General features: G+C 39.9%; 6 protein-coding genes across 6 annotated transcripts; 1 reads left to right on the plus strand and 5 right to left on the minus strand.

Annotated features, from left to right (window-relative positions):
• Positions 1-13: 13 nt before the first annotated feature.
• BEWA_023970 (hypothetical protein) lies at positions 14-2248 on the minus strand (the record flags this gene model as incomplete). Its single annotated transcript, XM_004829157.1, has 1 exon — positions 14-2248. One exon carries the CDS (start codon positions 2246-2248, stop codon positions 14-16), a length of 2235 nt encoding a protein of 744 aa, XP_004829214.1.
• Positions 2249-2536: 288 nt separating this feature from the next.
• On the minus strand, positions 2537-3082 carry BEWA_023980 (hypothetical protein; the record flags this gene model as incomplete). The annotated part of the gene is made up of 1 exon (XM_004829158.1): positions 2537-3082. The coding sequence occupies one exon, from the start codon at positions 3080-3082 to the stop codon at positions 2537-2539; it is 546 nt and encodes a 181-aa protein (XP_004829215.1).
• Positions 3083-3281: 199 nt separating this feature from the next.
• Positions 3282-8146, plus strand: BEWA_023990 (U4/U6 snRNP-associated protein, putative; the record flags this gene model as incomplete). The annotated part of the gene is made up of 10 exons (XM_004829159.1): positions 3282-3284; positions 3323-3553; positions 3661-3876; positions 3911-4024; positions 4060-4110; positions 4145-4498; positions 7549-7735; positions 7772-7852; positions 7919-7999; positions 8037-8146. The coding sequence occupies 10 exons, from the start codon at positions 3282-3284 to the stop codon at positions 8144-8146; spliced, it is 1428 nt and encodes a 475-aa protein (XP_004829216.1).
• A 28-nt stretch (positions 8147-8174) lies between these two features.
• BEWA_024000 (ubiquitin family member protein) lies at positions 8175-8693 on the minus strand (the record flags this gene model as incomplete). The annotated part of the gene is made up of 3 exons (XM_004829160.1): positions 8175-8266; positions 8419-8454; positions 8591-8693. The coding sequence occupies 3 exons, from the start codon at positions 8691-8693 to the stop codon at positions 8175-8177; spliced, it is 231 nt and encodes a 76-aa protein (XP_004829217.1).
• Positions 8694-8839: 146 nt separating this feature from the next.
• Positions 8840-10487, minus strand: BEWA_024010 (peptidyl-prolyl cis-trans isomerase protein, putative; the record flags this gene model as incomplete). The annotated part of the gene is made up of 9 exons (XM_004829161.1): positions 8840-8941; positions 9003-9094; positions 9133-9226; positions 9259-9616; positions 9650-9750; positions 9788-9933; positions 10030-10095; positions 10134-10202; positions 10268-10487. The coding sequence occupies 9 exons, from the start codon at positions 10485-10487 to the stop codon at positions 8840-8842; spliced, it is 1248 nt and encodes a 415-aa protein (XP_004829218.1).
• A 69-nt stretch (positions 10488-10556) lies between these two features.
• On the minus strand, positions 10557-12375 carry BEWA_024020 (hypothetical protein; the record flags this gene model as incomplete). The annotated part of the gene is made up of 2 exons (XM_004829162.1): positions 10557-10664; positions 10699-12375. 2 exons carry the CDS (start codon positions 12373-12375, stop codon positions 10557-10559), a joined length of 1785 nt encoding a protein of 594 aa, XP_004829219.1.
• Positions 12376-12653: the final 278 nt, after the last annotated feature.

A 12653-nucleotide genomic window follows, 5' to 3' on the forward strand; every position in this document is an offset into this window, starting at 1 on the left:
ATCTGTGTATTTATCATTGCTTGATGCGTTTTAGAAGGTAGGTCGGTCGGTCTTCAAGGTTAAGTTTTCTCCATTCTGAAAGGTAGATTATGGAAACCTTCCAGTCAGACCGTCTCATGTGCTCAATACGCCTACTGCAATCGCCAAATTCAACCCTGGAATGTCCGATTTGATTAGTTACATTGTCGTTTTTCTCATCCGCGTTCAACCAGGTTAGTAACGATTCGTCCGGTACACAAATCATTGCGATTTTCGAATTTTCAAGAGTTAATACAAAGTGGCAAAAATACACTTCCGTAATCTTGGATTCGACAGAGTGCATTCCCAATTTTTCCAAGGATTCCTGAATTTGATGAAAGACAAGGGGGAAACTTACTCTAATTGTAATATAGTCGATAGAGTTCTTGAATTGCATGTGAATCTTTTCTTCATTCTTGAACCAATGATAACATGGCCACTCCTGCATAACCTTATTCACAAAGTTGAGCACGTTATCGGTGGTAGGATTTCTCATACTTGGATTCGCTGAATTTGCAAATAACCGATTTATGTATATTTCATATATCTTCAAGCATATATTTGCATCTGTCATAATCTTCTTTGTGCTAGCTGAAAATTCTTCGACAACAGATATAAACTTCTCCTCAAAAGTGGGATCAGACGCGTCTATCAAGGAAAGGCCATGCAAGAAATTTATCCGGTCTTGTAAATCTAGTGAATCAAAATTATGTTCACTGACGCCCAAAACACTCCTGGAAAACTCATAAAGATCATCATTATAAATTCCCAGGTTTGCCGTTGATTTTACGACTTTGGTCAAGTCCGCCCACTTGTCAGTATGTTCTCCACAAGTATGAAACTTTTGAGTAAAGGCATGAACAAAACGTTTTATAATAGCATCGTGACGAATTCTGAGTTCACACAATTTCTCAAGTACAGATGCTATTTGCCTTGAGCTTGCTTCTCCCACATCAACATTTAGTAAACGTGATAATATGCTTTCTATTTCCTCATCTTTAATAGTACTACGACTTACGTACCTAAATATAAGTTCCAATTCCTCCATAGAACAACTAGGCAAGAATTTAAAGAGGTTTGAAAAAATTAGATCTTGCATTCCAGGGATATCCTCAACAGAAAATCTCGAAAAGTACTTTGATATATTTAACAACTCAAAATATTCTTTAGGTTTAGAGAAGGTATAGCCCGATATATGGTACAAAATGAGATCAGTTACAACTTTTTTGTCCTTAAAATTATCAATGTTCTCAAGTATAAAGTGTATATCTCTAGAAGACAGTTGAATATGCCCTAGTGCCACCTGTTCAGCTAATAGAGATAAAATCTTCGTAGTCTCTGGTACATATTTTGATATATAAAACAGCTCAAGGATATTGTTAGCCGATAATCCTTTGAATACTTTCTCTGTATTTATCTCTCTAAAAGTCTCTCTCAACTCACTGTCCTCAGGGAGCGTAAGAAATAGCCGTGCCAAACTAAGATAATCCTTTTTATTCTTATCATCTTGTCCAAATAGAAACTTTATTCTATTCTCAATAACAGTGCTCACTGGTGTAATGTAAAGATCGTGGGAAATCAAATATTGGCATAGTAACGAAGAGTGATGTAAAGAAAGTGAGTAAATCGCATCTGCTAAATCATTTGTGGTTAAGTTTACCAGATTGTCCGACAGTTTTCTTACCCACTTTTCCTTTATTTGGTCAACGCACGTGTATTCCTTTGAAGACGATGTGTCTGGATCTTTTGATGAACCATCGACTGACACCACGTGAAGGGGAAAATGTCTTATTTTATGCGTGTGCTCAATAATAGTGATAAGGTGGGACAAAATAAAATCATCGAATTTTTTATCAATCTCATGCAGAACTTTTGAACTTAAATCGGCATTAAATTTGGCAGAAGTCTTCTTTTTTTCAGATATAGTGTCGAAATATACACTAGAAATCAGAACCAACTCATTGGTACCAAAACCTTCAAGTCGTTTATCTATATATTTCCAGATTGATGTCAACAAGTTATTTGATGCCGTAACGAGACCACTATCCTGTGTTCTTGTTTTTAATACAAACACCCCCTTCATTAAATTAATCAGAGACTCCATAGAAGGCAAATTATCCGAGGCTGTGCCAAAATTTTTCCTTAAAAATGTCCAATAGACAGACAACACAAGCTTTATCCTATAAGTGTCATTGCTATAGGAGGAAATAATGTGAAAGATATTTGCCATATCATCAAACGTGGAAGTTTTTAAAATATTCCTAAATATGTTTGATAGCGTGGATGCTAAAACCTACTCTAAGCCCTCTTCAAAAAAATTCCTATTTTTGGGGTTTGTGGATATATAAAGGGTTTCAATCGCGTTTTTATTGATCGTACTGAGAATACCCTTCCTCAAGAACGATTTTAACTGTGAAATTTGTGATTTATTTCGCATATACATACCTTAAGGTCTAACTGAGGGAGATTTAAAGAATGGATTCTGGCTATATAAGCCAGGTTCATAAAAAAGTTAATGTTATCGCGTCCAATAGTTTCCATGGTTGATTTCTAAAGGGAAAAATATGATATAGAGCCATTTTACCTCTATCCATTTTTGCAAGATCGAGTGTATCTGCGGATTCAGCGACTTGTAGGTCATATCTAGCGAGTTAGTCACGACATAATTTGATGTGTTTCTTATTTCTTCAAGCAAACTTTCAGCAAGTGGAATATCCAGTTTGTCTGCGTTGATGTTAGTAAGTGCCTTCTCCAGCACAGGGTCGAAATCCGTCTTGCTATCCTTGTTTGCTCCTTCGTAGTTGTATACTACGTTTGGAAGCTTTAAAAGTGTCTGAAGAGTATCTTTTGCGGCTGCATGATCCCATTCTGTGGAGGGAATTTGTAGAGTAAGTTCATTGAAGGCAGAATTCGAGGAAAAAAGCGCATATTTTCGTATATCGTCTTCATTACACTTTTTAATTACGTTGAACAATGCTTCAAGGTTTCCGTCTGTCTTTTTAATGGCCCGTCGGACTTTGGAATAGGAGGCCAGGACCTTGGAGGTCACCGCTTTCGTCTTCATAGTACCGTGATGATCAGAAAGTCCTTAACATCTTATCCTCAATGAGCGAAGCGGCAATGAAAGTGAAAAGAACGCGAACTGGAGAAAGCGGACCTTACACCCCCATGGGTCCTTGGCACTCGACACATGAAAATGCATTTCTCTTTAGTGGCTAATCCCATCTCTTTAGCGGTTAAGTTTGTAGTATAAGTCATCAAGGATGGTAAGACTAAGGATTTACACACATACGTCTGAATTTAGGGCACTTTGGCTGACGCTTTCTTGGAGGACCTTGAGGACCTCGAAAGAGACGATTTTGAGGGAGAAGCGGATACAGAAGTTGTAAATGGAGGTGGAAAGGCTGAAAATTACTATTCCGATGAGGAATCCCCGATAATAGACGCGGTTGAGGAGTATTTCAACCTTGCAGGATCTCCAGAGAACGATTTCTCGCCCATGATCAAGGATCCGAGGATAAATTCGATTGTAGAGGTTTGTCAAAGTTCAACCTCCGCTCCATGAGGAGCTGTGGTCCTTGTACGTCATAATTGGAGAGATTAGTGTTCACGTTGCAAATGCCGCTTTAATGACATTTTCAGAAAGCAAAGCTCTTGACGCTGAAGGGGGACGTTAGTGCAAGTGAAATGGGATTTATAGAAGATTGTAACAAAACAGTGTTAGAAATCGATAATGAGATTATTAACATCTACAACCACGTGAGGGATATTTACTCCAAGAGGTTCCCTAAATTGGAGTCAATTGTATACTCACCACTCGACTATATCGCTGTTGTGAAAAGAGCTAAAACTGAATCGGTACCGTTTTCGATACAATAGTGACGATTTTTAGGATTTTACAAAGGTGGATCTAACAGACTTGCTTCCAAATACAACAATTATGGCAATTACTGTGGCTAGCACAATGTCCTCAGTATCATCGCTCTCTAGCCAAATTTTAAACAAGGTATCTACATTTCTACATTCTCAACATCAACTCAGGCATTGAGCGCGTGTAACGAAGGGATGTTGTTGGCAGAATTTCGTAACGATGTAAGTTTTCTGTCACATGCTAAACCTCCTTCAGATTCTGGTTTATTTGGAGAGTAGAATGAGTTTGTTGGCACCAAATGTTTGCATGATACTTGGAAGTGCCTTGACCGCAAGATTGATAACGCAAGCAGGAGGCCTTGCTAGCTTGGCCAAAATGCCATCTCAGAATATAATGCTCATTGGCAGTGACCGAAGAGGGGTCATAATACCGGGAATTATATACTCTTGTGAAATTATTCAAAATGCCGTCCCATCCGTTAAAAATAGAGCAGTTAAATTGGTCTCTGGAAAAGTTTCTCTTGCAGCAAAAGTCGATCTTTTTAAAGAGTATACAAACGGAGAAATGGGACTTAATTATCGCAATTTTATTCTAAAGTCATTACTAAAGGTAAGCTAATGTGGAGACAAGGGTTTATATGAGCGCATTGTATGTTATGAACTCGGTGGAAGTTGATGATTGGATAGATATTGAGGTTGTATCGACTGACGTGAGTATTGATTGTACTACTGAAGACTGTGTTGATACTTGTTCATCTTGTCATTCTGCGGATATTCTCTCTGACGGTGAGCTACTTGTGAGGGAGTCTATCTCTACTGTATGCTCCCTTTGGTCGCATTGAGACTCTCATGGATCTTAGAGTTTTGAAAGAGCATACTCTCTGAACATGGAGGATGAATTAGACTACTGAGAAGAGACTATAATGTCAATGCCTAAGGACTGGCTCTGATAACTCTAGTAATGATGGCAGAGGATAAAGGAGTAATCATCGAGCTTAAAAACAAACCACCTAACGGTGGAGATACTACAGAAACTACATACCAAGCTTCTACCACTATTGGAGATTGTAATACCACCATTAAAGTGGAACTAACCGCTGACCCACGTGGATCTGACTTCCTCAAGTATGAACATGCTCTTGAGACGGAAAATAAACTATTCGAACTAAAGGAAGTTAAAGATGATCAGAATAGAACTGTGAGCGGAGCTAATGGAAAGAATGTCATGTCCGTTTCAGCTTATTACTGGAAGCATGAAAAACCTGATGGCAGGACCCCTGAAAATGTTCTCATGGTAGGGATTACCACTAGTAAGGATGGTATCACTAAAACTACTTATTATGGCAATATAAAAAATGATAATGGTATTGGTAATAAGTGGATTAAACTTTATGGAGATTCTCGACCCAATCTCATCAATGGCGATATTGAAAGGACACTTGACGACCTAGTCTGCGAACATCACAACGCAGTAACCATTGACCTTAGTAAGGGTACATCCATGACTGTATCCATGGGTAATAGACAGCTATATTGTTGCCGTTGCCACGATAACATTCAGCAGAAGATCATTGTTGAACCAAATAAAGCTTCCTGTAAACATCGTAAAAGTGCCGATTATTACAAACATGAGATAAAGAATGGAGATAAACTTGTAAAGATTAGGTACTACCTCAATGGTAACGAAAAATTTCCAACTAATACTCATAGTAATAGAAGACGTATAACTTCTACTAACCTTGGTTTCCCCATTCCTGATGTCAAAGCCGTCTATGCATTATACTCCGGAGGAAACCCTGTTCTCATATACATAGATGGTGGAAAAGATAATGTTACTGGATGGTACCAGAGGCCTAATGGTGATAGTCATGATAATGGAGATGAACAGTGGACAAAAGTGTCTGATGTTCCTCAAAACATCAAACCAGAAACGATTAATAACAACTGTGACAACTGGAACCAACTTGTGAAAGCGCTACAGAAGGCAGGTGGTCGTAACCCCTTGAGAGAATGTACTGAACCTACTCAATCCTCATCTCGACTAGGTGCTCCTGGTACTACCCCTGATGGACCTAGAGGACATAATGGTATAGATGGTGAATCTGCTCCTACTCCTTCTACTTCTACTACTCAACCTACTCCTGAAGCTGAACCTGCTCATACTCAACCTGAAACTACTACTGCTCCTGGTACTGACGAAGCTGCTAGTCCATCTGATACTGGAGTTACTGCTGTTGTTAGTGATGTTAGAGCTGATACTACTGGTAAAGAAGCTAGTGATAGTGAAGCTGTCTCTAAACCTCCTGAAACTTCTCCTGGAGAACCTGAAAATAAAGCTCCTGCTGGTAAAGTTGGAAAAGACTCTGGTCCAACTACTCCATCTGGTGGAGTTGAACAGCCATATAAAGTTACTACTCCAAATGCTCTACTTACTGTTGTAGATGCTATTCAACAACTAGTTTACGCTGTTCTAGCTCCTACTCCTGGTGGTAATCCTGGGCCTGATGGTATGAATGGCAGAGATGGTACTAGTGTTGGTGCTGATAGTGTTGGTACTGTAGCTCAACTTACTGCTAGTCCATCTAGTGGCTCTCATACTGATCCTGATGGTAATGCTGATGGAGCTACTAAAGTTGCTCAACAAGATGGAACTCCTCAATCTGATGATAGTGGAAGTGGTGGAAGATCAGACTCTGGTCTTAGTTCTAGTGAAGAGAAATTCAAACTTACTCCTGGTTCTCTAGTTGTTGATACTAGTCCTGATGGTCGACCTCGTGCTGCTGTTCTATCTACTTTTGCTGAACCCTTACCTCAAGTACAAGAAACTGTTTCTGGTGTTCTTACTGGTGAAAGTGGTATACCTGGATCTCCTGATGCTCTTGCTACTGCTGCTCCTAAAACTGATAGAGAAGCTTCTCTTGCTGATAATTCCAGTATATCTAGTATAGAACCAAAAGTATCTTCCCCTGAAGAGTCTACAAAGGACAGTTTAAAGGGTTCAGAGAATGAAGAAGAGAAAAAAGAATATGAGCTTCAATCTCCTGCTGATGGTAAAGATACTGAAAGACATGTCTCTACTAATACTCTATCTGGATCTGCTAGTGGAGATCCTGCTGTATCTGATCTTAAACCTGCTACTGGTGCTCTTCAGGTTACTCAGAATGCTACTGCTTATACTCCTACTAAAGCTACTGATGGAGAACCTACTCAAGAAGCTCTTAAGTCTACTACTGAACGTACTGCTGCTAGATCAGACTCTTCTCATGTAACTGGTCCTGAATCTCCTCAAGCTCCTGAAAAATTTGTTGGTGCTGAATCTGTTGGTATTACCGCTATTCTCACCGGATTAGGCTCTACCTCTGGTACTCTTGCAGGATCCGCTGCAACATTCTTTGGAGGATGGAAACTTTATAATCGCTATAAGGGAGACCCATGGGTTAGACAGATATGAGACTCTATGGATGGATACTCTAGATACTAGCTTGGGTACTGAGTAGTTGGTTTAATGGAGGGATAATATGGAGGATAGTAAGAATGTGCCACATTGAGTACACAGAATCTTCTCTGAACACACCAGTTGAGACATTACATGCGCTCATATATACTCTATGTTATAAATACAAATATCATTTAAATATATCCACATCTACCATTTTGTAGGCCCAGGAACCTCCACCAGCTCCAATGAAAAAGTCTCTTCCTGTACCAGAGGAGAAAAAGGGTAACAAGCGAGGTGGTAAAAGGTATCGCAAAATGAAGGAGAGATATGCAATTGGAGAGTATCGAAAACAGGCTAATCGACTCAAGTTTGGTGAAGAAGCTGAGGACGATTATGGTCTAGAAATGGGTTTGTTGAACCTCAATCTTTGTATTTATTCTACAGATGATGGAATGGGTATGCTGGGTAAATCTTCTGGACATGGCAGAATGATCATACAACCAAAACAAACCAAGATTCATATCCGTAAGTTTTCTGCTCTTGCACTTTTAATTTAATATACGAGTATCATATTTAAAAACAATTTTTCAGCTAAAAAACGTCAAATTTCAATGCAAAGCAGTGGCGCCACAAACGGAATGTCATCTTCACTCATATTTACTCCATTCCAAGGTACCGTACCCATACTCATAAACATGCATACACTTAGGAATTGAATTGTGTAACCCAGATGCGGCCAAAAAAGTCAGTAAGGGAACTACAAGTTCTATTCTAGACAATACAAGGGGATTTTTAAAAGTTGCAAAAAAGGAAGTTTGATCGCAACTGAGCTTTAAGGTTGAAACATTCAACCTCCACGTAACTGTAGGACCATGTGAATTGTGGATCCTGGCATGACTTTGTAGTCCTTTAGAGTCAAATCGTCGGACATTTGCTTTCCTGTATGTAACAATGTGTGTAGAGTTTTAGCGTCTTTATATCTATAACTCATGTCTGCCATCGTTTTATGCATTTAAATCTCTCCAAAGGGAGAGTTAGGAATCCATGGCAGTACCGGAGTTCCATAACCAGAAAACCTACACAAAACTCACCAGAATAAATGAGTCGAATCTGTCTAACGTCAATATCTGTAAATTATAGATGAAAGGAGACGTAATTTGACAAAAGAGTAAAATATGTAAAAGAAGAGAAATGTGCGAGAGATTGGAGCATAAATCAGAATGTGATACACATAATAACGGAATGTAAAACGTATAAACAAACTCTCTCGTTCCTGAAGCGCAGCCTTGACCTGAGAAACGGTGTTGTTTGGCTCAAAGTTAAAGGACTGGCGTTTCCCAGTCAAAGTCTTGATTTGAACTTGCATACTATAAATACATCCTCTATAAGCATTAAGAAGTTGAAATAATTGATAAATTACAAGTGTCTAAGAAATGTGTACTAGTCACCCTCATCACCACTTTTGTGATTCTTTGCCATTGCCAAGTCCATGAGTCTTCATGCGCTGTAGGATCATTTAAAAGAGTTCCAGCACCTTAAACTCACATTCTTTTTCAAATTTGCGATAAACTCCAGCCTGTTGTCCTTGCCCTTTATTGGATCAAACACCTCCAACTGCGCACGTATTGTGAGTATTTACAGAGTAATGAAAAGGAAACATGTAGCAAAAACATACTGTGTCTCTGGCAGCGTCAACCTCGTAAGCCCGGACTGAATCCACAGCAAACTGTAACTTTTTACCAGCGAACCAGGATCCATCAGCCAAATCTGCATGTTTGTTACGGAGTATGTGTGAGGAAACAAACCTTGATCAGTGTCCTCCGAATCCTTGTTTGCCAACTTTTCATTCTTTGAGAGTTCACTCAGCCTCTTTGTAAACGAGGCGAGGCGATCCATTATCTGGAAAAGAGTTATTACATCCGAAAACATACATTTTCCTTCTTTTGCTTTTTCATTTGTCTCCTAGTCAAGTATGTCTTGGAGTAGCCATCTAGGCTCTTTTTCTCCTTTTCTGAGCCTTTTCGCAGCTGCCTTTCTAGCTCCTCAATTTCTTGACGTCTCTTGGCAGACTCATCAATAGTCTCTTCCTCTACAACCTCTTCTTCCTCCTCTCTATCAGATTCTGGCTCCTCTGGAGAGGAGGCAACAGGGGCACTAGCACTCTCTGGAGCTACGTGGCTAGACTTGGAGAATGCAGGATCTTCAAGAAGGTCATGGGCACTTTTTACTTTGGAATTAACAACTTCATCATCACTCAAATCTTCATTAAAGGACAAGAGGCATTTTTTCCTAAACTTTTACAACTGTGCAACTTAAACTTACTTTATAATAACTGGCGCACTAGTCTCTAAAACTTCGTCATCTTCCTCAGATTTAGCCACCAACAACCTTGGGACAATGTCAGGGAACGGATTATCAACAACCTATGAGTACATGAAAAAGAATGAGGAAAAGACCTACCACTGCGTTGATGATTCTGGGAGGATCCAATGGGCGATCTGTGGCTTTATCAACTTGACATTCCCCAATCTTCATCAAGTTATAAACAGTATGGCCCTCAACCTTTCCAAAAAGCGTATACTTGCCATTCAAACAGTCGGCCCTATCTGCAAGCGCATGTAATGAACATCGTTAAAGAGGCACATCTAGCAACGCTACAGTATCACCAGAGACTCCATGCCAAAGAAGGTGATGAAACATACCCAAGGTTATGAAGAATTGGCTCTTGTTCGTGCGCTTCCCTCCGGTGTTGGCCATACCGACCAGCCCTGCATACGACGTAAATTCACGGGCTAAATGTCCATACCTCTGTATCTAAACTTGAGCCTAGACAAGATCTCATTCTCAAATGGTTCTCCGTATATCGATTCGCCGCCTAAATGACGAATTTATGCCCATAAGGATGGAAATAATGATGTAGCGCTAAATGAAAGAAAATACCATTGCCAGTCCCGGTAGGATCGCCAGTCTGAACTAGAAACTGCGGAATAACTCGATGAAAGATACAATTGTTGTAAAATCCTTCCAGACAGAGCTGAGTGAAGTTACGAACGGCCTTTGGACACTGCGTACTCCACAAATGGACGTCCAATTCACCTTCCGTGGTATTTAAAATGATCCTTCCACGAAAAGGTGGCTCTAGAGAGTAAACTTCTGACATTGAGACAGAATGTTGACCACTAGACAGAAAATATGCACTGACAGTTCATGCACATGTATAGTGACAGAGTTAAAATTGTGTTTGTCTACTCTGAATACGAATTTGGTAGTCATTGCTGATTCCATACTGTTGGAGTTCGGCTTCTTCATCGTCCATCCGCTCACACAGGGGCATGTTCTGCACATTTACATTCACTGCAATTTAAACTTACACCGTCATTGTAGACCAAGACAATGTCCGCAAGCGCTATCCCAAATAGTCGGCTGCAAAGGATCTTCAGATCTCGAACCGTAGCCCTTGAAGGGACCTTTTTGTGTATTGGTTCCTTGGCAAAACTCTCAGAGTCTGCATCCGGAACTAAACAGAGTTTGATAGTTTTCACAGTGCTCATTTCCTGTACAGTCTTCTTTACCTCTCTTTTTCCGTGTAAAGGCTCGAGACGCTCTCTGTGAGTCTGTGAATCGCCAAATCTCCTCTCTGTAGATTTAAAGTAGAGAGAGTCCGATAATGTCAAGTAGTATCTCTCTGCGTTGATTCTTTCATAGTCCGAGATTTCAGAGCCGTTTAAAACCTTTAATCTCGGGAATATCGATATTATCACCTGTCTGTGCACATTTTGCAGCGAAGATGATTGTTCTTCAGTATGTAATTTGAACCGCAAAATGCGCAAATTTGGAAATATTGCAGATATTGAAGTAATAGTATCCCAGTCTGCAATCAAATTATCGTTGATGTGCAGTTCCTCTATCCCAGAATATGCAGTTATAGATCCTGCAATTTCCAGCGCCCCTTGGTACAAATCCGTCTTTCCCTCCGACACCAAATTTGAGAGCTTATTACCGCTCAAAATCAAGGTATTCAGCGAGATAAATTTGGTAATGAGTTTGAATATACAAGACCAACTCCAAACGTAGTTGGAGCTCAGATCCAAACTAGTTGGACCTGCTACTACATCTTTAATTTCAAGATTAGTATACGCATTGCTGACAAGAGAGAGAGATTTTAAAGATGGAAATGTCTTAGCCAGAGATATGGCTTCCTTAAAAGACATCATTGTCCGGTTCAAAATCAGAGTGTTCAAACTCTGGTGCATTTCGGCTGGTGAGTTACCAGACGTGTTAGAGGTGGTTTTATTATCAGAAAAACTCTGGAATAAATTTCCAGAAAGATCCAAAAGCTCAAGCTTCGGGAAAAGCTCCAGAATATCGGCAACAGTGGACCACTTGTATAGGAGGCACGCACTCAGGTAAAGCTCCTTTACCCTTGAAAATTTGAATTCAGAGCAATCACCAAGTCTGCTTATATTAGACCCTGATAGACCAACTGTATATAAATTTGTTAGCTGACTAAAAAACTCTACAGCCTTATCACGTCCTACAAATTCCGCGGAACCCAGGGATTCTGTAGGCTCGGAATCTGTCAAGTAACGTTCCCTTATAGCTTCTGAAAAGGATATTCCATCTTGTACTTCTGGAAGAATAAAAGAACACGGTCTATAATTCTCAACTAGAATGTCTTGAGTGCATGCCCCTTCAAGAAAGGTCCCCTTGTACACCCTTTCAATCTCACTCTTTACCGCTTTTAGACGTTCAAGTCTTTCAGATTTAAAGTATTCTGTGCCTTCATAACTTCCCAAATGACAATTGTCCCATTCAATTCCCAGGACCTCCACAGTTTGAGACACGGAATCTACGTCCTCTGCGTCTTGAGAATCCCTGGGTAAGTGGACAGATTCTTGTTCTCCTGTCATGTCAATGTAACCAAGTTGTGTCTTTTTGCTCCGCAGGCCAATCTCGAGGGAATCGCTAACCTTCCCTTTCCACCGTATAGTACCAACATGGCCGGAGTAAAGAACGCGTTGACCGATCTCACAGTCTATTTCTGGCATATTGTCACTCACCATCCATAAATCATCCAGTTTCTAGTGTTACAAGGACGATTAATCCAGGAAAACTGCATTTTAGTCTATAGTACACGTAACCCTTGTAATTACAAGGTAGAATGAGACAAACTTCCTCTAAATTCACATTAACCCTAACAATCCAATGTGTATGGTCTATGGCGGAAAAAATAAAACAAAATAGTGATAATTAACCCCCTTTAACTGTGGAATCTCTGGCATCTCCAGTGTGTACTTTTTTCATAACCCTAAAGCTTCCAAAAGGA

Source organism: Theileria equi, chromosome 1 (genome assembly GCF_000342415.1).
Source record: "Theileria equi strain WA chromosome 1, complete sequence".
Classification (NCBI taxonomy): Eukaryota; Apicomplexa; class Aconoidasida; order Piroplasmida; family Theileriidae; genus Theileria; species Theileria equi.